Here is a 27,872-nt window from a genome sequence, read left to right on the forward strand (position 1 = left end):
CAGGGAGCCTGTGATTGAATCCCGGGTCTACTACTTATTAATCGCGTGATCCTGGCCAGCCACTTCACTCTGTGACCCTCAGTTTCCTCCTCTAAAATGGAGACGGTCATGTCACTTGGCAGGAGGCTGGGGGGTGTGACTTGATTCTGTCCATGAAAGGCTGTGTCCCAGAGCCAGGCACTCAGGTGCTCCATTCCCTTCCCAGGCGCTAAGCTCGCCTCTCTGGACATAGTCGACTCTTTTTTTTTTTTTTCATAGTCGACTCTTAATCTGACTCAGTCAGAGGCAGTCCACAAACAAGAATGATTTGATATATTTCAGCACATTTCTGCTCGACAATATCATATAAAAATAGAATTCTTTATTAAAACAGCAAGGCGGAACAATCACTGCTACTCACAAAACACCGTCTTTAAAAACAACAACAAAAAAACATCCAGAAGAATGTCGCTGGGCCAGAAGATTCAACTCTCAGGGCTGGTTTCTCCACCTGGAGAACGGGCAGGTGGGATGTCCCCCGCTCACTGTGGGCGGGAAGCACCGGTGGGAGATGACCCAGGGTGGCCCTCGTGCTGGGCATGATGCACCCCTGTGGGGTGGGCACCTCGCTCCTCTTCCCGTCCCCTTTACCCCGTGACTGTCGAGGACCAAGTCTCAGGGTGCTGCTGGTGTGGTCGTAACGCCACTCAAACACCTGTCTGTTCTCTTTGTAACTCAGAAGAGACAGAGCTCAGGCTCTGAGCCTTGGTGACACCAGCACAGGGGACCCCTCCCCAGCAGATTTATCTTTCACAGTCACTTTCTATTTTTGGCAGCAAGTGATACATGTTGTTAGTTACCGGCAGTGGGAAAGAAGCTCCCTTTTTAAACAAATTTAAGTTTAAAAAATGGGACCATTTAAAGGAAATAAACTGGTAAACAACAATACAAAATACAGCAAAAAATAATAATCATGATGTGGTACAGAAACACTCCATTAGGTCAATGTCCGGGTATTTCTGACCTCGGTATTTTTAGAAGAAAGGGAAAAAAGAAAAAGATGAAAACAAAGGTGGGTTCAAAGCACTTTCTCTCAAGCTGTACTTGATCTCCGATACCAGCTGGGGCTGTCTGGTGGGAGAATTGTCTCTTCCTAATGATTGTGGCTCCAAGGAGGTGTCCCCTTTAAAGGGAACAGGCTCTTTTTTGAACATGGGTGAGATCTAGTCTCAGCGACAAAGCAGCCCTAATGTGGAAGGGGATAATCAGAGGGCTTTTCCCGAGCGCATCAGGGTAGAAGCCACGTGCCAGAGATCTTCCCGGAGCTATTTCTGCCGGCCTCCTTCCTTCCCTTCCTAGTCAGGATAAGGCAGCTGAGGATTGCCATGGAAACCGGCTCCTCCTCCCACAGGAGACTGCCAGCTCTGATTTCCTGCAGAGTTAAGAAGCAGGCGGCAGTGGGGGTCACCCAGGCGTGAAGATGGGTTTCCCTAGGGATATCCTGCCTCCTGCCAATCACAGACTGTCTGGGAATCCTGGGGCCGCCTGGAGGCTGGGGGCCAGGGAAGCCCCCAAGCCCTGGTGCCTCTTTGAGAAGAGACCCCAGAACATTCAGAGATTTCACGTTTTCTCTTATCCCTCCAGCTAAAGCTAAAGAAACCTAGTTATGTGTGTGTACATGTGTCTGCATCTCATGAGATGCATCCACCCATGGGTGCCTCTGGCTCTGTCTGCTGTCTGATGCCAAACAGAACTGCCCCTCCACTACCCCTCTGAGCTCAAGGAGCACAGAGCTGCCCATCTAGCATTTGCTGCTGGGAGAGTAAGTCTGTTTGTGAGATTCTATCAGCTTGTAAGCTGTGCAAGTCACTTCACCTTTCTGAAGCCCATTTCCTCATCTATAAAGAGCATGTAACCATCCTCTCTTCCCAGAGATGCCGTCAAAATAGAAGCTGGTCCTGTCACAGGCATTTAGAGGGTCTTCAATAAGCAGGACCTAATATTAACAAGAATACTTATCATCCTAATAACGGCTTCCAGGTAATTTTTCTCTTTGATCTGTTTTTTTTTCCTCCCTAAATGCAAAGGCAAGTTGTCGTCACTGATCTGTTTGATCGAAGGGTGGCACACCCAGGACAGGAAGGACCGGTGGTCTGAGAAACAACCCATCAGCAGGGTCCTACACCTCCTACAATACCACCTCCAAAAGTAGGAACAGGGTTCTCAAACCGGTACCTTTGGGGGACAGGAGGTACTGTGGATGGAAAAGCAGAAAGTAGAAATGCTGGTGAACCAGAGATGGGCACCGGATAAGGCAGACAGCTGCTACTCGGCTCTGGCTAACAGTGGCCCTCGGGAACACAGGCCCAGTGTGGACAGATCTTTCAAGCCTTCAAGAGAAGTTGGACATTTTCAATCAACTCTTCTAAAGATGACAAGGTAACATTACCGTATTTTCTATAAATGTGGGCCAAACAAAACAGGCCTGCAATCTAGATGGGGCCCAGAGCTGGAGCTCCTGAGCTAGAATGGAGGAAACCAAGGTCTCCTCTTGTTTGGCTCCACCAGCCCCAGGAGTTCTGGCTGCTTGCTTTCACAGGGGCCACCCAGTCTGGGCTGTGTCCTGCTAATTCCCTGCCTGAGTCCCAGCGCCGGGACAGCCCATCCCATGTGGAGCCCAGAACTCTCAATGCTGAGAAGCCTGCTCCTCAGAGCCCTGCATCCAGAGGCCGCCCCCAGCCCGTGGAAGCCCCAGCCTCGGGAAACCCTCCTGCGTTTTCTCAAGGATCGGTGTAAACGGAGAGATGGGGGAGGTGTCCAGTGAAGGGGACACCCAGGAAAGCGGATATGCTAAGAGACTCTTTGGCTTTAGGTAGTTTAATAACAGTTCAGGGAGAGAGTTTATATCAACAGATGTACTGCTAGGCCCTGAATGGCCTTTTTATGGCCAGCGTCTGCTTTCACTCGTTATGACCTGGACCACACCCAGGGCATTGGATGGCAATCCCTTAGGGGTTGGGGACAGAGCAGTTAGGAGGTCTCTTAGTGTGCCCTGTCTGCTGCAGCTTTAGGTGGCACAATATAAAGAATCCACTTGCCAGTGCTAGCGACCCAAGAGATGCATGTTCAATCCCTGGGTTGGGAAGATCCCCTGGAGCAGGAAATGGCAACCCACTTCAGTATTCTTGCCTGGAACATTTCCGTGGACAGAGGAGGCTGGCAAACTACAGTCCATGGGGCCACAAAGAATCAGACACGACTGAGCGACTGAGCACAGGCACCCGTAGCTTTAGCGGATTTCATAACGGTGGGAGGAGCTGGGAGCAGAGAGAGTCTCATGTTGGAACTTTGCCGCAGATAATCTGTGCAGCTTTTGGTGTCTTTTCTTCACTCTCCTTCTCCCCCGCCCCCCTCCACCACCCCCAGGCACAGTCTTCTGAAAAACAGCAGGGAAGGGGTAATGCTGGAACCATTGGATGTTCAAAGCCTGGCACCCGGGCTGAACGCAGGCACGGGAAGTTGGGTGATGGGGTAGGCTGGGCAAGTGGAGCTCACAGCCGGATGCGGTAGCGGACGGGCACATCGTGTTCTGGCTGCATCAGCCCGAAGCCGTACCTGCTGAGGTCAAACTCGGGGATGTCCACGTCCGGGGTGATCAGCTCCAGGTCAAACTGCGTCAGCACAAGGAACACGAATCTGGAGAGAGGCAGTGTCAGAGGCATGAAGAGGGAAAGAGGGGCATCCGTTCAAAGTCAGGCAGGAAAACAAGGGCTTCCTCCTGGTCTGACCCCAGCTCTAACTCTGGGAAAACTGGGAAAGGAGGGTGAGCAAGCAGAGCACAGAGGCCACACGCTTCTGAGTCCTGGCTGACAGGCTGTGGGCAGGCATGACATGCGTCAATTCCAACCAAAGCGTTTCAGAGCCAGTGCCTGCTCTCCAGCTCTCCTGGCTGCCTGGGCTTCATGTGGAGACGACGGGGTGGGAAGACGGGGAGAACCTGGCCCCTGAGTCCCTGCATGGAGGTGAAGAGCAACCCCCCAAACCCACAGCTGACACTGTATGAGTGGGAACCAAACCTGTACAAGCTTGGGGGTCGACTTGGGTGTCATTTGCCACAGCAGCAAAACTGAGCTTCTCCTGGTTAATACGGACACTGACCCTTCCTGATTCTTCCCACCATCCTCAGCCCAGGCCCCAGCAAACTCCTGGAACCCCGACTGTCTACCCTGGTCTGGGCTGCTGCTAAACCACAGCCGCCTTCATGAGATCAGAAGCGGGCACCCCTCCTCCGGACAGCTGTGGGGACGCTGGGAGAGCAGGACACACAGTAGGCACGGCCATCGCCTGGACGCTGTCCTGACAAGTACACGAACCGTGTGATGATGCTATCGGTGGGCCCATAAAAGGGGTGGCAGGCCAACCCCCTGCAGTGTTAACTGGCTCCACCAGCCGGATCATACCTCTGCCTGTGTTAGTTAAGCTCAGCCTGATCCTCTATTCCTCTGGGCCCTACCATCACCCCGCCCCCACTGCCACCCAGGTGCCCAATGCTGGCACAACACACGGCAGGGAAGACCCTTTCATCTGACTAGACGAGTGCAAAAGAGGGAAGATGAGGACAGAGCAAAGTCAGCGCTCTGGGCAGGGGAGCTGGGCGCAGACTCGGGCTCTGCCTCTTAAGGGCATGTGACTCCTGTCGGGTTTCTTCCCCACCCTGGGCCTCAGTTTCCCCGTCTGGTCAAGGAGGGTCAAAGGGGTGGGCTGTGTTCCTTCCAGCTCTGAAGCTGCAGGGTGGTAGAGGGGGAGTTTATACCAGTGTGTTGGGGGGTCTGTACCCACATGCAGATTTGGAGCCTGGCACCTTCACTCACCAGGTGCCTGACCGTGAGGAATGCTTTGACCTGTAGAGTCAGTTATCATGACGATGAACTGAGACAAAAATAACAGATTAGCTAACCTATTGGACTCTGTGTGCCAGACACTTTGCTAAGCATTTCGTATCCATTATGTCTTTCATGTGTAAAAACTTCCTGGAGTAGGAGCTACAGTCAGTTCTGCTGTAACATTTGTTTTGAACAATTCATCCATCAGGGTGCAAACAAAGTGTAACGCAAATTTCACGTTTGCCTGTGGTCACTTCATCTGCAAGGAACACTAAGAGAGAGAAAAACTGCACCCAGCTGAATGAAGCTGAGCAGGAATTCACAAAATGCACACACCTAAACTCTGTCCCCTAGCTACCTCAGTACACCAGGTGGGTGGTGAGTCACACCATTCCCATCAGGCGTCCAACCTCAGATAACCCCCCTCCCAGGCTTCAGTGTGACTCAACGCTCCATCCAATGCCCACTTCCATGGCAAACGTCAGGTCATCGCCAAAGTAAAGCACCGTATTTATTGTACCACTTAGGTGTTTCTATTTATTCCATTTAACATGTGTAAACCTGTGGTAGGGCCCTAAAGTAAATCCTAAAGAAAATCAACCCTGAATATTCATTGGAAGACTGATGCTGAAGCTGAAACTCTAATACTTTGGCCACCTGATGTGAAGAACTGACTCACTTGGAAAAGACCCTGATGCTGGGAAAGATTGAAGGCGGGAGGAGAAGGGGACGGCAGAGGATGAGATGGCTGGATGGCATTACCGACACGATGGACATGAGTCTGAGTAGGCTCCAGGAGTTGGTGATGGACAGGGAGGCCTGGCATGCTGCAGTCCACGGGGTTGCAAAGAGTCACACGACTGAGCGACTGAACAACAAAAATAAACCTGTGCTACCGTATTTTCCAGGGTGGGTTCTCTTTCTGCGACATTGATGAGGTTTCTGAGTGCTGGGCCCCGGCCCTATCTCCACCACAGCCCTGTGGTTTTTATTGTGTGGTTTCCCACAGCGCAGGGATTTTCAAGAATGCACTGGAAGTTTTAGAGTGGAACTAACTGTAAATGATCTCCATTTTACTGCTGCATAAACTGAGGCCAAAGGTTAATGGAATGTGCCCATTCACTAGCATAATGCCTGCACATGAAAGTCGTAATAGTAGTAATTACAATCATAACTTGTATTAAAAGCCTACAATGAGCCAGGCAGTGGCTGAAGTACCTAGAAAGGTCCCATTTACTCATCCTGACACCTTTGGGATGTAAGATGATCAGTACCCCTATTTTACAGTTGCAGAAACAGAGGCAGAGGTTACCCAGCTGAACAGAAGGACAGGCGATGTCATACCCCTGGTTTGTTATCTGAGGGCCAAAGCGCACGGGGCCCGTGGCTCCATGTGCCCGGTACTCACTGCTTGATGCTGTTGACGGCGTAACCCCTCCCCAGGCACTGATTATGCCCTGCTCCCCACGGCAGGCTGTAGTTCTTCAGTCGTTTCCCATCTTTGTAAAAGTCTTTCTTCTCTGATCCATCAGGGTTCAGGAATCGGTTGTATTTAAATACCTGAAACATGAAGAAGGTCCCTTTCTAACTCCATCCCCCAAACAGGGATGTATGGAGAAAAATGTCTGAAGATGTTTATCACAGTCTTGTTTATAATAAAGAAACAGTGGACACAATGTAAAGCTCAACTGACGGGGACTGGCTAAAAATGGTGGCAGCTAATGATAAGGCTGAGCTTAGTCTGTGTGTGCTGACATTGGAAAGAACTTTCAAGACTGGCTGTTGGGTGAAAAAACAAAGTGTCAGAATATAGTGTAATTCTGTGACTATACAAACACATACTTATTCACATGAATGTGAGCATGTTGTGTGTCTATAAAAAGACATAAATATCTAAAGGACACGCTCCCAACCACAGTTAGGGAACCCTGAGGAACTGCAGGGGAAGGGGAACGAAGACAGATTTTTATTTGTAAATATATATATGTCTATATTTCTGTCTTAAAGTATATATCATTTTAAACATAAAACAATTTAAAATAAGTGAAATTAAAATGATTTTTTGCAAAAGAGAATGCCAGTTTCCTCTGGTTACATTGTAGAGTGGTAACGTGAAGAGTGTATTTGAGCATGGGGCTTTTTGGACAGAGTAGGTGGAAGGATAGGTGACTGGACCAGTGGACAGATGGGAGAGTGAGTTGATGATTGCTGCATGGATGGATGGATGGATGGATGGTGGATGGATGGATGGATGGATGGATGGTGGATGGATGGATGGATGGATGGATGGTGGATGGATGCATGCATGGATGGATGGATGCATGCATGGATGGATGGATAGGTGGTGGGTGCATGCATGTATAGTACAGAACATGGCACACAGTAAACATCCCCAACTGTTAGAAATCATGAAAGTTTGCCACATTTCGAAATCTGGGGAGATGGAAAAGTGTTGAAAAGCTAACATTATAAGATGCTAAAAATAGGAAAAATTGCTCAGCTGGCTCTTGCAAGGTGCTTAGTGTGTACCAGGTGATGTGAAGATCTTTCTTAACATAATCACATGTAATCTTCCTGACAACCCCATGGCAGTAGATGCTATTATGAGGTCCATTTCGCAGGTGAGGAAATAGACACACAGAGGTGACAGTAATCTGGGCCAGGGTTCACGGCAAATAAAGAGCCCAACGGGCTGCCGCTGAACATGAATCCGCTCATTTCCTCCCACGACCCCTGGTGTGCCTTTTACCTCCGGGTCTGTGTAGATCTCCGGGTCCTTCTGGGGACTCAGGAAGGGAAAGAGAAGGAGGCGGTCCCCACGTCGCAGGCTGAATTCCCGCCCATCCGCCATGGGCAAGGCCAGGTCGGCCACGACTTCGCGGGTGATGAAGGGCGCGGCGGTGAGCCTGAGGCTCTCACTCAGCACGCTGTCTGCACGGGGCAGGTTCAAGGCAGGAACGGTCAGCGGCGTCCCCTCCACCACTGAAATGCCACCCCCTGGCCCTCATCTGACAGAGGCAGGTGCAGAGACAGAAAGGGTACATGGCTCTCCCGCCATCACAAAGCCAGGTCAAAACCGGCCGCGTGATGAGAGGCATTTGCCGCAGAGACCTCGGACATAAAGTTCTGGGTCTGATCCTAAAAAAAGCTGCGTGGGAAGGTGGGAGGCAGGCAGATATCAGAGAGGGATGGAGAGACAGCGGGGTTTGGCTATGTCTGCCTGCCCAACAGACGGCCTCCTTCTGGAAACAGTGCCCTATTTTCTTCCGGGGACCACCCCGCTACCGCCCTCAGGGGTTGGGCTGCACATTCCACACCCAACACCTGGGATTGCACTGCGACTGGCTAATCAGAGCAGCCCAACCCTCCGAACCTCATGATTGGCTCCGGATGGGCACATGACCTGAAAAGAGCCAATGAAAGCCATTCCTGGGACTTTGGCTAGGAACCGGGCAGGGACGCACACCCTCCCCAGGCAGGCAACCTGGCGCCACTGGTGGCCATCTTGCCAGCTCGAGACTGGAGCGGAAAATGGAGCTGAGGACGGAGAGAGACTGAGACCCGAGGGTGTCGTTAAACCACCTGGATCTACCTGGGCCTGGAGCTAGTCCCTCTAGACTTTTTAGTTACCTGCCCTCAATGAAATCTCTTTACTGCTTCAGCCCCTTTAAGTTAGGTTTTCTGCCATCTGCAACCAAAAGCCGCCCACTAGACCATGAGACTCAGGTAGTGAAGACCGGGGCATGGAGACACCAGGTCTGTGAAGATAGGAGGCCCAGGGCAGGGGCCTTAGGTCAGAGGAACTGATGGGAACCCATGATGGGGAGGAAGGGCTTGGGGGGTACCCATGATGCCCAGGTCTTTAGGGCTCTCTTGGAGGGTGTCTCACCCAGTACAGGCATGCTGTCCAGAACTTTCTGCGGGAGGCTGGTCATCTGTGAAATGGGCTGCTCTGCTCCCAAGAGGACAGTCTCTAGCTCTCCACGGACGGCGGCCAGGGCCTCAGGGTTCTTGAGGAGAAAGAGCAGGAGCCAGAAGGCGGCAGGACCCATGTTCCCCTGCAATAAGAAGCCCCAGAGGGCAAAGCTGGGGTGAGAGTTGATTGGTCTGTGCCATGAGCCCTGGCCCAGGTACAGGGGTTGGGAAGCCTGGGTTCCCACTCCATCCCCCGCATGACCCCCGTCTACCAGGACATGGCTCAAACATGCTCTGCGGTTTTGGCATAGCCCCGTGCCTACTTCAAGGCCGTTCTTGGTGTCCCGGACCTTGAGCAAAATGACCGCACTGAGGTCACACATGTAATCTCTGCAGCTAATCAGTGAACTATTCACAGTGATTTCAGTGAATCTCTGTAGCTAACCAGACCACCTTACCTGCCTCCTAAGAAATCTGTATGCAGGTCAGGAAGCAACAGTTAGAACTGGACATGGAACAACAGACTGGTTCCAAATTGAGAAGGGAGTACATCAAGGCTGTATATTGTCACCCTGCTTATTTAACTTATATGCACAGTACAGCATGAGAAATTTTGCACTGGATAAACACAAGGGGGAATCAAGATTGCCGGGAGAACTATCAATAACCTCAGATAGGCAGATTACACCACCCTTACGGCAGAAAGGGAAGAAGAACTAAAGCGCCTCTTGATGAAAGTGAAAGAAGGGAGTGAAAAAGTCGCTTAAAACTCAACTTTCAAAAAACTAAGATCATGGAATCCGGTCTTATCACTTCATGGCAAATAGGGAAACAATGGAAATAGTGACAGACTTTATTTTGGGGGGCTCCAAAATCACTGCAGATGGTGACTGCAGCCACGAAATTAAAAGATGCTTGCTCCCTGGAAGAAAAGCTATGACCAACGTAGACAGAATATCAAAAAGCAGAAACGTTACTTTGCTGACAAAAGTCCATCTAGTCCAAGCTATGGTTTTTCCAGTAGTCATGTATGGATGTGAGAGTTGGACTATAAAGAAAGCTAAGCACCAAAGAACGGATGCTTTTGAACTATGGTGTTGGAGAAGACTCTTGAGAGTCCCTTGGACTGCAAGGAGATCCCAGCAGTCCATCCTAAAGGAAATCAGTCCTGAATATTCACTGGAAGGACTGATGCTTAAGCTGAAACTCCAATACTTTGGCCATCTGATGTGAAGAAGGGACTTGCTGGAAAAGACCCTGATGCTGGGAAAGACTGAAGGCAGGAGAAGGGGACAACAGACGATGAGATGATTGGATGGCATCACTGACTTGATGGACATGAGTTTGAGCAAGGTCCGGGAGTTGGTGATGGACAGGGCAGCCTGGCTTGCTGCAGTCCATGGGGTCGCAAAGAGTTGGGCACAACTGAGCGACTGAACTGAAAGGAACTGAATCAGTGAAAATGTTGGTAATAAGAACACAATGTATCAATTAAGATTTCTGTTGGGACTTCCCTGGCAGGCCAGTGGTTAAGATTTCACCTTTCAATGCAGGGGGTATGGGTTTGATTCCTGGTCAGGAAGCTAAGATTCCACATGCCTTGCCAGCAAAAAACCCAAACATAAAACAGAAGCAATATTGTAATAAATTCAAGAAAAGATTTTAAAAACAAAGATTATTGTTAAATCTGAGGATGGATGCATCCTTAGCCCCAATTCCCCATGCTTCCGTACATCCATGCCTCTTACCATGTGACTCTGTACTTCCTCCCATTAAAGGGGTAGGATGTATTTCCTGGCCCCATGGATTTGGGCTCAGCCATGTGATGTGTTTTGGCCAACAGAATGAGATAGAACTGACTGAACACAGGCATTAAGAGACCTTGTGCATTTCCACTTGCCTGGCGAGCTACCTGATCCCAAGAGGAGGCCAAGAAACACAGAGCAGAGCTGCGCTATCCAGTTGAGCCCAGTATAGACCAGCTGACTCCTAGCAGCCCCAGACTGGTGAGTTAAATAAACACTCATCAGGGCATGCCACTGAGTTTTTGTGGTCAGTTGTCATGCAACAATAGGGAACTGGTACAATATCTGAATGTTTGCTTTCAAATATTTGAGTATCGTATGTGGACATAGCAACGCAGCAATAACCAATGGTGATTGTGAAAGCTATTTGTTTCCTGAACAAAAATTATGTAAAACTGCTCAGGAGTTAGGTAATTAGGAAAATGGATAAAAACATCTTGCTCCAAGACTGCATCCTTGGCTGAGTAACACTCAGGTATTCAGCATGTGGCTAAATATGTATGGGGTACCCTTAAATGAACTACAGACATGGCTGGAATACAAATTAACCTTGATTTGGAGGAAGATTTTCATCTACCATAAATGACTCTCCTATCCAATCTTCATAATGGAATATTAAGTAGTCATCAAACGTCATGTTTACCCAGCAATTCTATTACAGACACAACTGCACGTGGACAAAAGGACATTTGCACAAGGATATTTATCACAGTGCTGATGTAACAGCAAAAGACCAGGAGCAGCCTCAATATCTAGCAACAGGAGATCAGTGAGATCACGATGATCCATCCATAGGATGATGATACTGGAAGTGGTTAGAAAGGAACTGACTATGCATTCAAATGTGTGACTAGAGCCAAGACGCACCAAAGCAAGCTGCAGGGTGGGGCTCAGTGTGCTACCACTTGTGTGTATTTAAAGAGGGACATATACATATGAAGAGCACAGACCAGCTCTGGAAAGACTCTAGAACCTGGCAGCTGAGGCTGCCTCTGGGACAGAAGCTGGGAGGGGCATCAGTGACAGCGGGATGGATTTCCTTTCTCTTGAATTTCTTGTGAATCCAGAGGCACCAGGTTCCCTCGTCCAGCAGGCACCGGTATCACCCCACCTTTAACTGAAAAGGAAATCTAAGCACATCCAAGTCCTGCCCGCTGCCCAGCGTATAGTGGGGGCTCAATGATATTTGTTGAATAAATTATTTGTGTCCTTTTGGGCTGGGGACCTCCAAGGAAGCCTGGAAGTGGGCTGGCAGAGCCCTGGACCAGGACCAAGTCCAGGCAGAATTGTGCAAATCCCAGCTGCCCACTTCCTGTGACTCTGTACAAGCCCCTCCCCTCTGGGTTTCAGAACCTCCCTCTTGGTAAAATGGGAGTAAAAACACACTCACTCCTGGGGTAGCTACAAGCAGTATAAAGGATTCCCTTCTCAGGCTGAGCTCAGAAATGGTCTCTCCCTCTCACCGGCCCCTCCCTCAGGCTGAGAACCCATGGGGGCCCTGGACTCTCTCTGAGGTTTCCTCCAGCACCTCAGGTCCAGGTGAGACAAGCAAGGTCACTTGCTGTCCATCACTTGAACAGCCGGTGGAATACAGGTGATAAATAATTCAGCTCTGGGTTAACTCAGTGCCAAGGCCCTTTTATCTTGTCCAGATGGTCAGATGGGGGCCACCGCTCATTAATTACAACGCAGGACTGGGAAAGGAGGCTGCTCAGTCAACTCTGCTTTCAGGAGGAAGCTGTGGAGAGTCAGCGAGGTGACAAAGACTGCCTTCTACCCAGCTGCACAGAGGTGTGAGTGTGCGCGTGTCTGATCACACAACCTTGAGATCTTTAGACCACTACCCTGGACGTTGAGTGTTCTCCCCTGGCGCCTTGCCTCAGCTCACCCAGGAGGACACTTCTGGTCTCATCTCATTCCCGCCCACAGCAAAGTCCACCTCCCAGCAGCATCCAGAGAACAGCATCCGAGCTCTCTTCTACCTTTTCTGCGAACGTCACCTGGGAGCTGACCTCCAGGGGGCGCTACTGGGGGCCAGACCAGGTGCGTGGTGACTCACGTGCGCCACCTTGTGGCCTCCTCACCGCACTGTCCGTCAACAGGAGCGGGGTTGGCCTGCAGCCTTGCCTGCTCCGCATCGCTCCTCAGCCCATTTTCCTTTGGAGAACTGCCTCCACTTCACTCGAAATCTGTGTGGACTGTCTGGGGCTGAACAAACCCCCTCCAGACCTCAGTGTGGTCATAGGAGCCGGCCTGGTCCAGTCAGTCAGTCAGTGATGGACTCAGAGGGGAATGGTGATCTGGGCTGGACCAGTGGGTACCAGATTTAGAATCTGTGCTAGAATTCAAGAGAGAAGCCCTCTGGCCACTGGGAGGAGTGGCTGCCAGGAGCTGCTGGTGGCCTTTCCTGCCGCCCTCGGGGCAAGTCCATCTGAGGGGCAAGTCCATCTGAGGCTCAAGAGAGCCCAGAACTGAGGGGTGGGGGAGATCACAGATAGCATTTCATTTTCGGGGGGATTAAATTTTTTTTCCTAAGGGAATGAAAGAATATGTGCAAAGCTGGTCCTGGACTGGACCCTGGAAGAGAAAAGGGACATGGGTGGGAAAACTGGGGAGATCTGAACAAAGTACGGACTTTCAATGACTAGTCAGCAGTGCTGATGGCTTAGTTTCCCCACATGCGCTGTGGTTCTGTGAGAGGTTAACACTGGGGGCCGCTGGGTGAAGGGTATTTGGGAACTCTCTGTACTATCTTTGTGACTCTTCTATAACCAAAAATTATCTCAAAATCAAACTACCGAAGGGGGAAAACCCAGTTCTGTGCACAGCTATTATTCTTAACACCCTGACCTCCTCTTTGCAGATGGTGATATTGAAGTGACCTGTTCAAGGTCGCACAGCTGGGATTCCAGTCAGTCTGACCTGAAACACCGCTTTTGCTTCTCATCCTCTTGGTGCAGCACCTCCACGATGGTGATTTCCCGTCGGCCGAGCATCTGTAGACCTCCTCTCTGGTCTCCCTGCCGCCACTCCCCACCTACTACAGTCTGTTCTCAACAACGTAGCCAGAATAACCCCCCTAAAGCAGAAGGCAGGCCACATCCCTTCTCTGCTCAGAGCCTTTAAAGCGTTCCCATTTCAAGTCCTCCCCGTGGCCTGCAGGGCCCTCCCTGGTCTGGCATCTGCCACCTCCCTGCCCTGTCACCCTCGTCCCCGCCTCAGGGCCCTCGCACTCACTGGCTTCCCTCCCCATCCTACACATCTACATGGCTCATGTCTCCGCTGCCTTTGAGTTTCTGCTCAGATGCCGCCTTCCTGGTGAGGCTTTCCTTGACCACTCAAAAAAAGCAGCCCCTCTTCACTTCCTTTCTCTGCCTTATCCATAGAACTCATTATCTGCAATACATCTTACAAGGTTGTCCACTGTCTTCTCACCAGAATGTCAGCTCCTTAAGGGCAGGGATCTTGGTTCTGCTCACTGCTCTATCCCCACCGCCTAAAATGGTGTCTGGCACATGGGTGGCACACTAAATACTTCTTGAATTTTTTAAATGACTTTTTAATAATTGTATCTATCTATCCAGCTGTGTATTTATTTGGCTGCACCAGGTCCTCACTCCAGCATGCAGGATATTTAGCTCTGGCACGTGGGGTCTTTGAGTTTCAGTAAGAAACTCCTAGTTGCAGCACATGGGATCTAGTTTCCTGACAAGGGATTGAACTTGGGCCCCCAGCACTGAGAATACAGAGTTCAGCCACTGGACCACCAGGGAAGTCCCTTGAATATGGTTATTAAGCTCTGGTTATCAGCTAAGCACAGTTACAGGACTTTACCTGGATCACTTCCTTTCACCCTCCCCATAACGCCTTAAGGGAGGTCTTGCTGTCTCTGTTTTACAGAGGAGTAAAATGAGCTTCCCTGGTGGCTCAGACAGTCAAGTGTCTGCCTGCAGTGCAGGAGACCCGGGTCCAATCCCTGGGTCAGGAAGATCCCCTGGAGAAGGAAATGGCAACCTACTCCGGTACTCTTGCCTGGAAAATTCCATGGACGGAGAAGCCTGGTGGGCTACAGTCCATGGGGTCACAAAGAGTCGGACACGACTGAGCGACTTCACTTTCACTCTAAACCGAGGCACCAAGAAGTTAAGGATCTGACTTTCCAGGAAGCGGCAGAGATTCAGGATCCAAGTTCAGGGAGGTTGGTCACAGAGCCTGTGCCCCAAACTGCTGAGCTACTCAACCTCTTGGCCCTGCTCTTGAGTCTTGACTCAAGATCTCGAAGGGTCTTCTACTGGCCTGAATGGTGGACGCTGCCAACAACTCAACCCAAGAGGACATCCGGACCCCAACTCCTTCCCGGTTCTCCTGGTGCCGCCAAAGGCTGTTCCCCAGACTTGCTGCCACTCAAGCCCCCAGGCCAGCATCCAGTTCCGCTGACAGAGGCCATTTCCATAAGGGATTCTGGGGACAGTTTGGAGCTGCAAGTCACTGCCCATAAATATGTTATTAGACACTGATGGGGCCCCAGCTGCTGACTAAACCCACTCCATCCCTTGCCAGCCTCTGCCTGCAAGGACATTTTACCATTCTGAGAGAAAACTAAAAATAAGTCGTAAGTCGATGGGAGAGGAATTACCCAGAAACGTCAGCCTGTGCAACCGCCCGTCACTGCCACTGCGAGGTGGGGCCGAGAGAAGGAGGGGCTCTGGGCTGGGGTGAGGGCTGGGGCCAGGCCTGGAGTTGCAGTGCCCTCACTCGGCTCGCTCTCGTTGCCAGCAGCGTGCGGGCATCACCAGCTCCACTAGCGTGGCCTCCCCTTTGTTCCCAGAGTCTGTCTAGTGCCTCCTCATCTCCACGGCCACCACCATCTGCTCACCATGTCCCCGCTTCTCAGATCCTGTCCCTCCTCTGCTCAGAACCCTGCCAGGGCTTCCACTTCACCCAGAAAAAAAATCTCGAGTCTTTACTGAGTAGGGCCCAAGGGCCCTCCATGATCCCTGCCCTCAGTCCCACAGCCCACCCCCCGGCCCCCACTCTGCTTTGGCCACACTCAACTCCTCACTGCTACTCAAACACTTGGCATGAACCAACCCCAGGGCCTTTGCACATGCTGTTTCCCCTTCCTGAAATATTCTATCCCCATACCCTCCCAAAGTCCCCAAATCTAGCTCCTTCTTATCATCCAGGGTTCAGCCCAGTCGTCTCTTCCCCAGCGAGGCCACCCTGGCCAGAGTAGAGTAGACCCCCAGGACCTATCTAGTCATGACCTTGTTTTATATCCTTCATGTGAGCACCTAAAATCACCCTGCATGTTTTCTTGACGTTTCTCCCACCTCTACTCCTTGCTAAAATATGAGCAACACAGAGCAGTGTCTTTGAGGTCCATGCTAAGTTCTCGGTGGAACTTATATTTTTCTTGAGCAAGTAATTTATTTTCAGAATCCCCAATGCAAACATAATACATTGAATAATGAAGCAAAATTATCTAAGGTCATTGTAAATAGGATTCAACCAAGTTTGGTTTCAATCAAAATGGATTTTAGGTCTGTTTTCATTTTTTTTTTAATTAAAATTTTTTTATTGGAGTATAGTTGCTTTACAATGTTGTGTTAGTTTCTGGATGATAAGCAAAGTGAATTAGCTATATGTACATACATATATATATATATATATATATATATATATATATATATATATATATATAAGATATCCTTCCCATTTAGATCAACTCAGAGCACAGAATAGACCTCCTGGAACTTCTACATGAGTCTTCAAGACAACTGGTTTGCACACTTCAGTAATCTCAAGGTCATGAAAAACAATGAAAGGCACCAAACCTGTTCCATACTAAAGAAAACTAAGAAGGCATAATGACTAAATGCAGTCTGTGATCCTGGGTTCGGTGCTGGACCAAGATGAGATTATTAAAGCAACTGGCAAAACTGGAACACAGACTGTATATTAGATAATGGTCCTGATTCTGGGTTAACTGTCCTGAATCTGATCACTGGGCTGTGGAGATGGAGGAGAATACTCTTGCTTCTTAGGAGATGCACAATGAAGAAATTAGGGGCAAAGAATCATGATGCCTGCAACTAACTTGCAAATGATTCAATAAGATAATCAGAGTAGGGGAGAGAGAAAGTAAATGTGGTCAAATGTTTAAAACTGGGGAATCTAACATTGTGAATCAACTATACTCCAATAAAAATAAATAAAACTGAAGAATTAAGGTGAAGTATATATGAGTTCATGAAACTATTCATACAGCTTCTCTAAGTTTGCTATTTTTCCAAATTAAAAATTATATATTGAATGAAAGGTCCTGTTCATGAGACACTTTGACAGTTGAGAGAGTGAGGGAACGGGGGCAGATAGCTGGGTGTGTGTGCACAGGCCCACACCCACACTCACAGTGGCCCACACTCACATGTGTACAGGCACACACACAGGCCCATGCAAGCACATGCACACGGACTCGCAGGCACGTTGCCTTAGTGTGCCTCATAGTACACACGTGTGAGTGCACACACACACACACAAGCACTCACATGCACAGCCTCACATCCGCAGCCGCTGGCACCCACCTGCGTGGCCCAGAGCTGCAGCACCAGGGCGCGGGCCTGCATCTCCTCTGACACGCCCATCTCCTCCAGGTGCAGCAGGTAACTCTCCAGCCATCTGCTCCGTTGGGCCCGGCTGGCCAGCCTGGCTGGGGACAACAGCTTCCACAGGCGACCTTTGACCTTGCCCACCTGGTCCTTATCCCCTGCAGGGATGGAGCACAGGGGATTGGGGGGGGGCGGTTTACAGCTCCACCTCCAGCCCAGTGCCACCCTGCCCCGCCCTCCCCCCTGAGGCCAAGGGTCTTTGGGTGTCACCCCAGGGGGGTGGGTGGGGAGTGTCACCCCAGGGGGGTGGGTGGGGAGTTCCTGCAGGAGAAAGCTCCAGGGACCCCAGTCCTGAAATGCGGGCCTGGTTGAGAGGAGGTGCTCCGCCACCATTTGTTAAATGAATGGGTTTCTTCGCAGAGCGGGGGAGGGAACAGGAAACAAGGAGCCGTGTGCTTCCTTCCCGGGGTCTGATCCCAGAGAAAAGCCAGCCTACGTGTGTGTAGAGACCCCGAGGGCACAGCGTCGGCCAGGAGAAATGACCAAGCAGACCACCAAGAGGGGACAGATGGGTCTGAGCTTCAAACTCAACACCTGCAGGAAAGGGCAGGTCGAGTGCACGAGGGTGGAGGGCCAGGCAGGGCCCGATGGGAGGGTACCGGGGCTGCACTCAGCTCCACCCCCTCAGCCCCCAGCTCCACCGCCCAGCCTCTCGGCCTGACAGAGAAGGCACAGCCAGGGAGCCTGTGATTCCAGGAGAAGCTGAAACCCAAATGTTCACGTGGAATCCTCTCATGTGTTTTAAAGTCAGCATCTCAGTAAGTCATTTTTAATCACCGCGCGGGTCACAAAAACTTCTCTGAGGGTCCGCTTTGGCACCCGGATCACCAGTTCACAAACACTACTAAATAAACGATGGCGTGTTTACATTCCGGAAAACTGTGCAGCGGCCCACACAGGCAGGCCATCGAAGGCATAAAGTCAGTGCTTGCTATTCATATATTTTGTTAATGCTACCAGACGATGCTGCATTGACACGTGTGCAAATGTAAAATTTGTTCGTTTCTTTCCCCAAAATCACCCTTTGGAAAAGGAGTCACTCGGATTGCTATGAAATTCCAAAGTACTAGCAACTGTCTCACTGACTTTTTTGAGCCATAAAGCAGTGTTTCAGGAAGACCCATCTGCCCAGTGTCTCGAAATCAGGCCTCATGTGACCGAGCGTAAAATGGAGGCGAAACTTATTTGAGCATATTAATTAGGTTTTCACGTAATCTGCTCCACATGCTTTTCTTCCACCTCTAGACACTTTTTCAGGTGAAACACTTCTCAGTTTAAAGCAATGTGGCCACCTGTTCGTCTGAAATACATGATTTTCCTGTTATGTATATTTGCTACGTGTTATGTGTATTTCCGGGGCTTCCCTGGTGGCTTAGTGGTAAAGATGCCAAGGCAGGAGGCACAGGTTTTATCCCGGGTCCGGGAAGATCCCACAGGCTACGGAGCAGCTAAGCCCGTGCAAGCTGTGACTACTGAGCCCACACACCTAGAGCCTGTGCTCTGAAGCAGGAAAAGCCACCACCGTGAGAAGCCCTTGTTCCACAACTAGAGAGTAGCCCCCCGCCAACTGCTTGCTGCAACTAGAGAAAAACCCCTGTAGCAACGAAGACCTACAGCAGCTCTTTAAAAAAAAAGGGATCATAATAAAGTAAATAAATAAAACAAAAGATCCAGGAAAAAGTCTTTTAAAAAAATAAGCAAAAAAAAAAAAAACCCCACAACAACTATATTGGCAATTTGGTAAAATCAGCTTAACATTTTTAGAGCCCTTGGAATTGTACAGGACACACAAAATCTTACACAAGATTTCATTATGGCTACTCTATTAGGAAAAAGCAATGTCCACACCAGTGTGTTTACCATGCATTTGTGGGCAAAAGAGAAAAGAAAGAGTAACATCATGTCTGCTTGTATTCGCATGAAGGAATTCTGGAAGGATCCAGGAGAAACTAGTAGCACCAGCCGACTGTGGGTGGGCGGGGGGGGGGACAGGGTGGAAGGACGGGTGGGAGATGTCTCACTGTCACCATCTTATACTCTCAACGTTTAATCACGTGAACCAAAATCCGGCACCAAGCCCAGCCCTGTAAAGGATTTCCAGTGGAAGAGCATAGATTCATGGATGGATAGATTCCAAAAGTTCATTCTGTATTTCAATCAGATGATACAGGAGTGAAGAAAGAGGTTCTAGAAAACTGAGTTTGGTGACTCCACCTGGCAGCCCGCTGACTGAGATGACACAGGAGCCCGAGATGGAGTCTGAATAAGCCACTTCCTGAAAGGTGAGGTGAGAAGAGAGCGACATCTCTAAACGGTTAGTTTATACAACGCTTAACCATGGTTGCTCAACAACATCGATAAGGAGATTTTGTTTCATTTCCAGTCCTAATTATTTCCACGTTTAGGTTGACTAAAAAGACAAACCAAGCCAAACAAAAAACAAAAAGCCCTTCCTGCTGGGAAAACCAGGGCTTGCTGTATTTGGAGCTGAGTATAACCGGGGTGTACCGTATTTCACATGTATACCTGGAGAAGGGTCAAGACTAACTCTGTCCAGAAAGAAAGCCACAAGTCACATATGCTGACTGAGCACATAAAATGTGGCCACTCAGAATGGGGATGTCCCGTGAGTCAAAAGTACCTACCAGGTTTCAAGTCTTGGCGACAGACACAAAATGTAAAATTTCGCAGTAATTCTAAATTAATTACATGCTAAAATGCTAATAGTTTAGATATATTGGGTTGAAGAAAAATATTATTAAAGTTGATTTCACCTCTTTCTTTTTTAAATTTAATTTTGTGTATTTATTTTATTTTTATGGGATTTTTTTTCCCCTGGCTGCTCCCTGCGGCATGTGGAATCTTGGTTTCCCAACCAGGGATTGAACCTGTGTCCCCTGCAGTGGAAGCTTGGAGTCTTAACCACTGGAATGCTGTGGAATTCCTCTTTATCTTTTTTACAGCTTCCCTTGTAGCTCAGTAGGTAAAGAATCTGCCTGCAATGCAGGAGACCTGAGTTTGATCCCTAGGTTGGGAAGATCCCCTGGAGAAGGAAATGGCAACCCACTCCAGTATCCTTGCCTGGAAAATCTCATGGACAAAGGAGCCTGGTGGGCTGCAGTCCATGGGGTTGCAGAGTTGGGCATGACTGAGCGACTAACACTATTTTTTTTTAAACGTGTCTACTAGAAAATGTAAAGTTACATATGTGGCCGGCATTCTATTTCTACAGGACGGTGCTATTCTAGCAGCTGTTGTTGTTCAGTTGCTCAGTCTTGTCCAACTGCTCATGACCCCATGAACCATAGCAGTACAACACTCAATTGATAACAATGGTTACCTTGGAGATAGATGTAGAGGGAGTGAGGTCAAAACAGTATATGCCTTCTCTGCAATATTTTATTTTTTCACAAGAGGCAGGGGAGCCCACTTAAGAGCCCAAGCTCTGGAGCAGAGTGCCTGACCTTGAATAAGGCACCTCACCTCTGAACACCTCGGTCTCCTCACCTATAACCTCTGAACACCTCGGTCTCCTTGCCTATAAATTAGGGTAAGAGTACTCACCACATAGGGTTATACAGGGGTTGAATGCATTCACATATAAAGCCTGAAGAGTGATGCCTGGCCCAGGCCTAATAAACATTAGCTATACTATTAAACAAAGCTGAATGAATGTTAGTAAATTATTAGTCCAAGAGGAATGTATTCATGTATTATTTCCATAATTAAGAAATAATAAATGGTGAAATAAAGATCACCTAGTTTGCAGCCACAGCGACCCAGGTTGAGATCCCAGCTCTGCCCCTTCCTAGGAGGATAATCTTGGGTAAATCATTCTCTATTTCTGAGACTCAGTTCCCCATCTGAAAAACGGGGGCAACCTGGCTCAGAGGACCATTAGGAGGACTCAAAAAGATCACACACGGAGCACACTCCGTACTGGCAGGGGTTTGGCAAATTGCACTAGCTATATCCTGCCATTCTTATAAGGTATTATTTATCAGCCCCTATGTAATGACTCAAGGTTGTGAAGGCTCATATGATCGGTAGCTTGGTCGGAAGCAGGAGAAACAGGTTCAGTCCCAGACTTCCCATGCTGTGTGGGCTTGGCTTGAGGCCCTGTCCCTCTCTGAGCCTCAGTCGCATTTTTTTTTCCTCAAATATTTCTTTCTTCATTTGGCTGCAGCACTCGGGTCTTCACTCTTCACTGAGGCACGCCAGATCTTTAGCTGTGGCATGTGAACTAGTTGTGGCCTGTGGGATCTTGTTCCCTGACCAGGGCCCCCAGCATTGGGAGCTCAGAGTAGCCACTGGACCACCAGGGAAGTCCCTCAGTCTCCCCATTTGTAAAGCAAGAGGTCTAGGTTTGGAAACACCTCTGTCCCCTGGAGACCCAAGAGTACAGTTCAGAAAGGCCCCCAGTGGAGACATATTTTTAAAGTCTTGTGTTTCACTTTTAAAATGCATTTGATTTTTGCATTAGACCCTGTGATTCTTTAATATAAGAATGCTCCCCCAAAAAACAATATTCAAATAAAACACCCAATAATCCGGTGAAATGATTATTCCAAAAAGAAGCGATTTGCTTAGCTCAGGGCTCCATTTAACTCCCTACTGCCCCCCAATTCTCTCCTGTATGAGAAGCACCAAATTCGGTTATCTGAGGGTCCCCAAAAGCTCAATCTTCTTTTAAAATGTTTATATTTCTAAAACCAGAGGAGGAATAATGCATGAAAATAGTAAACAACAATAATAATAATAATAAAAGAAAAACCAAGTAATTCTAAGACAGTGGTCCCCAAACTTTTTGGCACCAGGGATCAGTTCAATTTTCCAGGGAAAACAGTCTTCCACAGATAACATGGCAATGAATATCTGTGGATTTGTAGACACATGGGAGCATCTCTGTGGATAACTCCAAGAAGCAGAAGTACAGGATCAAAGGTGTGTGTATTTTATGCTGATAGGTTCTACCAAATTGCTCTTCCAAAGTAGCTGCATAGCTTCACATGCCCCATAGCAAGCTCTGGGGGCCCTTCTGCACCCCAGCCTCCTGTCCTAAGTTGAGAAACCGTCCCCCACATTGCCACCTGCTGCCCATACTGAGAAATGCAGCCTTCCCATACCCAGCCCAGAGCTGCTCCGGGGATAAAAGGAAGGGTCCCTCTCTGCATCTACCCAGACTCCCCGGGAGTCTGGAATGGAAGACTTCTGTATACTTCTTCCATACTTCTGTATGGAAGAAACAGCAACAGAGAAACCACTCTTCCTGGAGAAGCAATCAGTGCCATCCGTGCACTTGATTTCGCAATCAAACAGATCAAGCTTCTATCTTGCTGCTCTGCCACCTACCAGCTCTGTGTCTATGAAAAATGACTTCACTTCTCTGAGCCTCAGTTTCTTTACCTGGAGAAAGTGTTTAATAATACCAACTTTCATCGGAAGGGCTGATGCTGAAGTGCCAATACTTTGGCCACCTGATGCGAAGAGCCAACTCATTGGAAAAGACCCTGATGCTGGCAAAGATTGAGGGCAGGAGGAGAAGGGGACGACAGAGGATGAGATGGTGGATGGCATCACCAACTCAATGAACGTGAGTCTGAGCAAACCCCAGGAGATGGTGAAGGATAGGGAAGCTTAGCATTCTACAGTCTGTGGGGTCGCAAAGAATTGGACACAACTTAGCGATTGCACGATGTCAGGATTCAATAAGATAAGGAGCTGTCTCAAAAAACACATTAAGAATCATGAACAAGCAACTCACAAAGAGGAACAGCAAATGGCTGGGAACACTAAAACATGTTTTCTCATCACAGGATGAAATGCCCATAAAGCCAGATGCCCTTTTTTTGCCCATCAGATTAGTAAGGATTTAAAGACTCATAACTGCATGCTCACAAGGTTGTGGGAAAATGCAAATTAAAACGACCAATTACCCACTTCTGCCCATTAGACTGGCAAACCATTGGAAAGACTGATAAAATCTGGTGAGGAATGAGCAGACGCCTTCCCTTTGGGTAGGCGTATGAATTGCTCCATGGTTTTGTAAAAGATACAGCAACAGCTAATAAAAATTTTAATGTGTATGCCCTTTAACCTGGCAAACCCACTTCCAGGAAACTGTTAGAGAAAAATAAAATCACCAGATTGTAGAAGAGATAACAAGTACAATGAAGTGCTATAACAGTCACACACACAAAAAGGAAACAATTATAAATATCCATTGGAGGGGGTGGCCATCTAAATAGTGACCTGAAAGAGCCAGAAGGATGTCTGGATTTTTTATGTTGATTTTCACATCCTTCTGCTTTGCTATGTAGTGTGTATATATATATATATATATAGTATGCTTGAGTTAATTTTATAGATTTTCTGGGGTTTTCTGAGTATAGTATCAGATCACTTGCAAATAGGGATAGTTTTATTTCTTCTTTATTATTATATCAGTAATTGATTTCCCTTATCTAATTGCATTGGCTAATGCCTCTAGAAGATGTTTGAATTAACAAGGGAGATTGTGCAGCTATATTGTTAGATTAGAAAATTAAGTTGTAGATAATAAATATAATCCCTTTTTGTAAATACGCACAGTAACACTTCAGATATATATATTTGTCTCCATTTTTTAAATAGAGTATTCCTACAAAACACAGAAGGGATGTATCAGCATGTTAACACTGGTTTCCATAGGAAGATGGGTTTGGAAGAGTATTATTTCTTTTCCCTGTCTACATGTATCACAAGAATGTGTTTCTTTTTGAAAACATATTTATGTGGCTGTGTCAGGTCTTCACTGTGGCATACGGGATGTTCAGTTTTTGTTGTGGCACGAGGGCTATTGCAGCATGTGAACTCTTGGTTGAGACATGTGGGGCCTAGTTCCCTGACCAGGGATCAAACCCCGTTCCCTTGCATTGGGAGCACAGAGGCTCAGCCCCTAGATCCACCAGGGAAGTTCCTGTGTTTCTTTCTTTTTTATATGTATAACTTTAAATGTTTACTTATCTTACTTTTGTTATATTGTTATTTCTGCCTTCACTGAGGCTTCGTTGCTTTGCACGGGCGTTCTCTAGCTGCGACGAGCGCTAGTCTTTGTTGTGGCGCTCGGGTGTCTCACTGCGGTGGCTTCTCTTGCTGTGGAGCAGAGGCTCTAGGCGAGCGGGCTTCAGCAGCTGCTGTCAGGGGCTCAGTGGGTCAGCGTGCGGGCTCTGGGGCGAGGGCTCAGTAGTCGTGGTACACAGGCTTATTTGCTCCAAGGCACATGGAATCTTCCCAGACCAGGCATTGAACCCTGTATCGCCTGCACTGGCAGGCAGATTCTTATCCACTGGGCCACCAGGGAAGTCCCCTATGTTTGTTTGTTTGTTTTAACTTAAATAATATGTGTTAAAGTTTGATTTTTCAAAATATTAATAAATAAAGGAAATGGAGTCATGCACTGTTGTAAGCATTGAATGACACAGTATTCAACCTGGTATCTGGCACAAAGAAACTGCTCAACAAATAATGTTTTTTTTCTTATTACCTCAGCCAGTCCTAACAGCCACCTTCTAGGAAGATCCTACTGTTCTCTCCATTTTACAGATGGGATTACTGAGGCACGGAGAAAACACATAAGAGCCAGTAAACCACTTCAAGCCACCTGAACCCAGAGTCTGTCTTAACCACTGCCTTTAACCGCCCCTCCAAAGAGAAGACCCAGAGCAAAAAGAAGTTAAGTAACTTGCCCTAAATCACCAGCAAGGAAGAAGCAAAGTATTGATTCAAATCCGGGTCTTGCTGCAAGTTTCTGAGACCAGGACACAGTGTTTCTCTGCCTTCCCATGGCTGAGTTGTCAGAAACTTGTCAAAAATGCACGTCCCAGTCTTCCTGAAGAAAGTGAAAGTGTTAGTCGCCCAGTCCTGTCTGACTCTTTGCAACCCCACGGACTGTAGCCCATCAGGCTCCTCTGCCCATGGAATTCTCCAGGCAAGAATATTGGAGTGGGTTGCCATGCCCTTCTCCAAGGGATCTTCCTGACCCAGGGATCGAACCTGGTCTCCTGCATTGCTTTGCCTACAAAGGTCTGTCTAGCCAAAGCTATGGTTTTTCCAGTAGTCATGTATGGATGTGAGAGTTGGACTGTGAAAAAAGCTGAGCGCCGAAGAACTGATGCTTTCGAACTGTGGTGTTGGAGCAGACTCTTGAGAGTCCCTTAGACTGCAAGGAGATCCAACCAGTCCATCCTAAAGGAAATCAGTCCTGAATATTCACTGGAAGGACTGATGCTGGAACTGAAGCGCCAATACTTTGGCCACCTGATGCTGACTCATTGGAAAAGACCCTGATGATGGGAAAGATTGAAGGCAGGAGGAGAAGGGGACAGAGGATGAGATGGCTGGGTGGCATCACCGACTTGATGGACATGAGTTTGAGCAAGCTCCGGGAGAGGGTGAAGGACAGGGAAGCCTGGCGTGCTGCAGTCCATGGGGTCACAAAGAGTCAGACACGACTGAGTGACTGAACAACTCCTACATTGCTGGCAAATTATTTCCCCTCTGAGCCACCAGGGAAGCTCATTCAAATCAAAAGAACTGGCATGGCGCTTGGAGACTTATTAACAAGGGCCCGAGAGGACTCTTCTCCCTGGGGAAGTCTGAGACACAGTGGCTGGGGGGGACTGAATCCCAGGGGTTCCTATGAGCCTGATGCCCTGAATGCAGCAGGAAGCTTTCTACCGATATTGATTCCCCTCTGTAGCCATGAAAACAAAGGCGGTGGGTTTTTGTAAACCCACGTGGGAAGTTCTAGACGAGGAGCTCAGTGAAAACTCTGTAGCACAACAATTGCTCCAGAGTGCTACACCGACGTTACAAAAGCACAGGGCTAAACGCTAAGAGAAATGAAGGCATTTGCACTCAGAAAGACACGGACAAGAACGCACACAACCGCCTAATTCACAGCCACACACTGGAAGCCACCCAGGTGCCCCTCACCAGGAACATGTAACAAATTGCGATTATTACTCCAATGAAATACTGCAGAGCAACGAAAAAGAAACCACAGACACGTACAACAATCTCCATGAATCTTACAGACATAAAGTTGAGTGAAAAAAGCCAGACATCCAAGTGCACATATTCCATGAATCTTTTTAGAGGAAAGAACAGGTAAAACTAGCGAGGCGGACGAAATCCATACAGTGGCTAACTCTAGGGGGTAGATATTGACTGAGACAGGGCATGGAAAGTTTAGATTTATCTCTCAGCTGTGCATTTAGGACTGTGTGCTTTCCTGTATATAAAATATACCTCAATTTAAAAAAAAAAGAATTGTGTCTGTGTTTAGAGAAAACTCTCCACGCTAGGAATAAAGGTCACCTCTGTGGAGGGGAAGGGAAGTGGTAGACCGGGATGAGGAGGAGGTGGAGGACTCTTTTATTATTCCCTCTAAGTTATTCTATTTGGCTTGAAGTTCTTATAACCAGCATAAAGTACTTATAAGAGTTTCTAAAGAAAACATGAAAAGAATTTTTAAAGCAAATTAAATCTTAAACCTGGAAAGGAAAGACACACACACAAAGGTCCCCAAGCCCCACTCCGGATGTGCTGTTTCAGAATTTCCAACAGGAACCCCAGCCCTAGTCCAGGCCCTGCCTCCCCACCAGTGCGCTCTTACATACCTCCCCCAGGATGGGGACCTCACCACCTCAAAAGGCATTAGAATGTTTTCCTTCTCGTGTCGTCTATGATCCTTCGGCTTGAGGGTGGACTCCCTCTCTGGGCCCCTCTGCCAGCCCCACAGCTCACCGAAGACCCCACGGTGCTTACCCGCTGACAGGGAGCCACGTGCCAGCTTGGGGAGCAGCAGGTCAAGCTGGCGGAAGGTGTGGAAGACGTCGGCTGAGTGGACGCGGTCCCGGGCCTGGCTCTCCTGGGTGTGCGGCGGTGCCTCGACGCCGTACTGGGTCAGGTAGCCGGCTCTGGGGGCGGCAAGCAGAGGGTCAGCAGGCCGTCTCTGAATGGTCCCAGCTGAGCTCTCAGGGCGGCCTACAAGCTCTTCTTCATTCGTACCCCTGGGGAGTACCAGGTTTTCCTACCCTGTGCCAGGGACAGTTCTGGGCCAGAGAGTCAGCAGAGAGGCAAACACACAAAACCCTCACGACAGAGGAGCGGAGGAGTCGTGGGCCAGCTGGGGCTCGGAGGGAGGCGCAACGCCAGAGAGGGAGGGAGGAGCACTCTTTCCGTTAAGCTGCAGGATGGGCAGAGGACGGGGTCCAGGGCGCAGGGAAGAGCCAACCTCTGCCGCCGGAAGGAGCACGGATGCGCTGCTGGAAGCGGGTAAGCAGAGCAGGTGGAAGGGCGAGATGGGGGCCCTGGGTCAGGAAAAGAGGCTCCTGCCCCTGGAGAGGAAGTCAGGGCAGGCTCCTTGGAGGAGGCAGGATCTGAGCTGGAACCTGCAGCATAAGTGGGCGACAGGGGTTCTGGCAGAGGGCACAGCCCAGGCGAAGGCCTGGGACCAAGGCAGCAGCCACGGCTGGGTCCGAGCACTGCCAGGTGCTGGGCTGGAGTGGCCTGGGAGTCACCAGAGCCCATCACACAGGGCTGGCCGTCAACGTGGGAAGGCTGGCCCTGACCTC

The 27,872-nt window shown here is 48.9% G+C and overlaps 1 protein-coding gene across 4 annotated transcripts in view; it reads right to left on the reverse strand.

Annotated features, from left to right (window-relative positions):
- Nucleotides 1–341: 341 nt before the first annotated feature.
- PTGIS (prostaglandin I2 synthase) overlaps nt 342–27,872 on the reverse strand; it is a 63,821-nt gene continuing 36,290 nt past the window's right edge. For 3 of the 4 annotated variants that reach the window (XM_069548806.1, XM_069548807.1, XM_069548803.1), the window contains 6 exons: nt 27,064–27,215; nt 17,170–17,351; nt 8,752–8,920; nt 7,612–7,793; nt 6,271–6,422; nt 3,435–3,675 (listed from right to left, as the gene is read on the reverse strand). In XM_069548806.1, coding sequence (XP_069404907.1) covers nt 3,531–3,675; nt 6,271–6,422; nt 7,612–7,793; nt 8,752–8,920; nt 17,170–17,351; nt 27,064–27,215 — 982 coding nt within the window. In that variant the 3' untranslated portion in view covers nt 3,435–3,530. Of the gene's footprint in view, nt 3,297–3,434; nt 3,676–6,270; nt 6,423–7,611; nt 7,794–8,751; nt 8,921–17,169; nt 17,352–27,063; nt 27,216–27,872 lie in introns of those variants that run through there. The other variant, XM_069548805.1, reaches the window with a different exon arrangement.

This window comes from Ovis canadensis, chromosome 13 (assembly GCF_042477335.2).
Source record: "Ovis canadensis isolate MfBH-ARS-UI-01 breed Bighorn chromosome 13, ARS-UI_OviCan_v2, whole genome shotgun sequence".
NCBI lineage: Eukaryota > Metazoa > Chordata > Mammalia > Artiodactyla > Bovidae > Ovis > Ovis canadensis.